We start from the raw sequence: 3,265 nt of genomic DNA, 5'->3' as shown, positions 1-3,265 counted from the left end.
ATATGTGCACCCCCAGCATTGATCAAAAAGTCTCTTCCTCAAACAGTATTTCATTATGCCATAAAAGGAAATGTGCACAAGAGACTTCATGAAGATTTTACGTTCTTGATTTGAAACAGGACCTGATGATTCAATGCCTAATTGTCTTCTGAACTCTTCAGCCTCATTTGATCTCTGTTCTCTGCAGAAGCATACGTTTCCTTCTGGCGTACTGGTGAGTAGGCTGTCTGGGGTCATTAAAAAGGCTTCATCTAACTGCAAAGGACTACAAATAAAGGACTTAGTTAGCTACTGTTTAATCAGTCCTTAGCTACTTCCAAACACACATGTACTATGAAGTGAACCCACACCACTACCCTCACAATCCAGCTTCAGCAGATCCAGTGCCCCCACAACCATGCCCCAAGTCTTTTACCGGTCTCTCCTCTGTGATGACCTGTACTTCACATGCAGGCTCTGGCACAAAGATACCATCTTCTAAATTCTCAGCATCTGCTTCGGGGGCCTGGGCCTCCTCCATTTGCCTGTTCATTGGGTCTTCCTGAACAGGTTCAGGCATCTCAAAGAGTCTTTGGGCTAGGAGCCTGGCCTCCTCCTCAAAACGATTTCTATGGTAATGCTTTCTATGAGGCTGTCTTGGGGTTGTGGTGAGTGGGCCTACAGGCACTGTGAAAGAATCCATATCTGCCCCTGCTTGCCTTAGCATGGTCTCAGATAAACAGAGGGGTCGTTTGGGAAAGCAGACAGATCTGGTGGGGTTGCAGCCTAAATCCCACCCCCTCTACTCATTCCAATTGGTTCAGCATCATTCTTGGGAGGTCCGAGGCCTCTGAAACCCCCAGCAATTGGTCGGGAGTGGTGGGGCGGGTTGTTAGAGGGGTCACACCACCCCACTGCCACCTCATAGGCCATGCCTGTGCTCCAGGGGCTAGAGCAGTCTGGGACCTGATAGGTCATAACTGTACCACGTGGTCTAGGGTGGGTCTTGTAGCATGTGGGGTTGGGCTTTGGGGTCTGCATGAGCTGTCCTTCTGATGTCATGGACCATGTGGTGGTGGCATCGCACACCATGTGACTGGGGGTGGGGGCGGAGCTGCTGATGTCACACACCATGTGATGGGTTGGGGGTGGGGCTAGTGACGTCACACACCATATAAGGGGAAAGGGGCAGGGTGAAGGGGATGGGACTTCCAGTCCCAGCCACCTATCACATTTGCATTGAAGGGCCGTAAGCCTATATACTAATAAGGTTTTAACAATACATTTCTTACCAGGATGAAATTAAATATGAACTTTCCAGCTTGTATTGAATACTACACACCAGTCACCAGTAACTAAGATGTCTCTCGATTCTTAGCATGTTCCTAGTTAGTCTTCCATAGATACTTGCACAGCTTTGTTTTAAGGCCTTTCTCTTTATTCTCTTTATTTAGCACACAGACCTGGCACAATATATGGCCCAACATCCAGGAGGACTTCATCCTCACAATGTTATGGTAAATTAAAAAAAACAAACTAATATACCTTAAAGCCCCAAAATATATATTTATATTCCATAATGTCAGATCATAGTAAATTGTTGCAATGCTCAAAATGTCTTAAGCGTTTTACTAATGTGTATTTAACCCAAACTTCTGACAAACAATTTGTTTTGTCAAGATTCAACCCATCTTTCAATTAAAGGCACCAGGAAGGAGATAGGCTGGTCCTCTGGTTTGGAAAACTGGATTGAGGGAGAGAACACACAGCCCCTCCCATACCCAGTGACAAGGCTGTCTGCCACGGCACCCCCCAGGAGCTCCCACCCTACCCCTCCAGTTTTTCCACCCAAGGAGCAAACAACCCCTCTGCTACCCATCCCCAAGCTCTCTCTTCCCCTGTCTGTTTTTCAACCCCTTCCCCTCTCCCCTGGGCTGCTAGGCTTTTGCTGCTGGCTAAGGAATACTTCCAGCCTGCAGCAGCCATCAGAGCAAACAGCCCCTTGATCTGGGTATGAAAATGATGGCCCCCGCCATGATCAGGCTATGATATTAGCAAGCTGGGCCTGCAATTTAAACCAAGCCCTAGTTATGAGTATGAAAGAAAAATCACACCTCTACCCTAACAAAATGATGTTGTTCCCCACAAACCTTTAACTTTGACTAGCAAAAGTTCTTTTTGCTGAGTTGATTTAATTATTCCAGCAAATGAATTCCCTCCTCCAATTTGAGCTGTGTTTCCCCTAAGAGATTTATTCCTATAGCTAGCTATACTGGCACAGTCTTCCTGGGGTAGACTAGCCCAGGGTCTGCATTCTTTCCTCCTTTTTTTAATCCCCTGTTGACTAACACCAGGGTGTGAATGTTTGACATCCCGGGTCCTGAGTCTGTGCTTTACAGTGTGCTAACTTTGCTCTTGACATGAATAGTTAAATTCGAAAAGGAAGTGAGGCTTTTGAAATGGTCATTTAGGATCTAAAGATCTGAAATGATGGCTCCTTTATCATTAAAGCATAATATGCTCAAAGAGACATGGAGAATGGGGGAGCTGAATATTATTACAATTCTCCCCTCAGTCCATGCAGTTGCTCAACTAGTTTCCACAATTTTTACTGTTTTCTCCCTCATTTTAGTTCTGCTTCTCTGGCACTCAAAGTTTATACAACAATGCAAAATCATACAAATCTCTTTCGGGTTATTTTTGGGTTTTTTTCTAGATTTTTATGTTCCAGCTTTTACGAGGCCTGGCTTACATCCACAACCAACTCATTCTTCACCGTGATCTGAAACCTCCAAACTTGCTCATCAGTTGCCTTGGTGAGCTCAAATTAGCTGACTTTGGTGAGTCACTGCCTGGTTAGTGCACCTGCTAAGAGCCAGGCTTTCACACATTAATACATCCAAAGCCGCCTAAGGCATGTGAGCATAGCCTTTTCCACTGCACTTTTACAGAAGTATTACTGTGGTTAATCTGTAGACCTAGTTTTCCTCTCCCTCATGCTGGTAGTCATTGGGAATAACTGCATTTAAGTCAATGCAATCACCATAGTGCAGAGGCGTAGCAGAGCAGATCCATGTTCAAGGCAGCTGCTAATTAATGGGGCAGTGCTAGCTCCTGCTGTGCCAATTGTGGCAGTGACTGTTTTTGCACCACCCACTGAAGGTGGCTCCCAGGGCTGCTGCTCCAATCACTGCCCCCCAGCCCCTAATTATGCTACTGCCACAGCACAAAATCTGTTCAACAGAGATGAGAATCAGAGCCACTCTACATGAAATAGTACATATAG

The 3,265-nt window shown here is 45.7% G+C and overlaps 1 protein-coding gene across 1 annotated transcript in view; it reads left to right on the top strand.

The window, feature by feature from the left end:
• CDK15 (cyclin dependent kinase 15) overlaps nt 1–3,265 on the top strand; it is a 98,484-nt gene that overhangs the window by 23,499 nt on the left and 71,720 nt on the right. Inside the window, exons 6-7 of the mRNA XM_019523512.1 lie at nt 1,434–1,496; nt 2,696–2,819. Coding sequence (XP_019379057.1) covers nt 1,434–1,496; nt 2,696–2,819 — 187 coding nt within the window. The remainder of the gene's footprint in view (nt 1–1,433; nt 1,497–2,695; nt 2,820–3,265) is intronic.

Source organism: Gavialis gangeticus, unplaced genomic scaffold, assembly GCF_001723915.1.
Source record: "Gavialis gangeticus isolate Ggan-Ray unplaced genomic scaffold, GavGan_comp1, whole genome shotgun sequence".
NCBI classification, from domain to species: Eukaryota; Metazoa; Chordata; order Crocodylia; family Gavialidae; genus Gavialis; species Gavialis gangeticus.
This window is presented reverse-complemented; position numbering and strand designations above follow the sequence as displayed.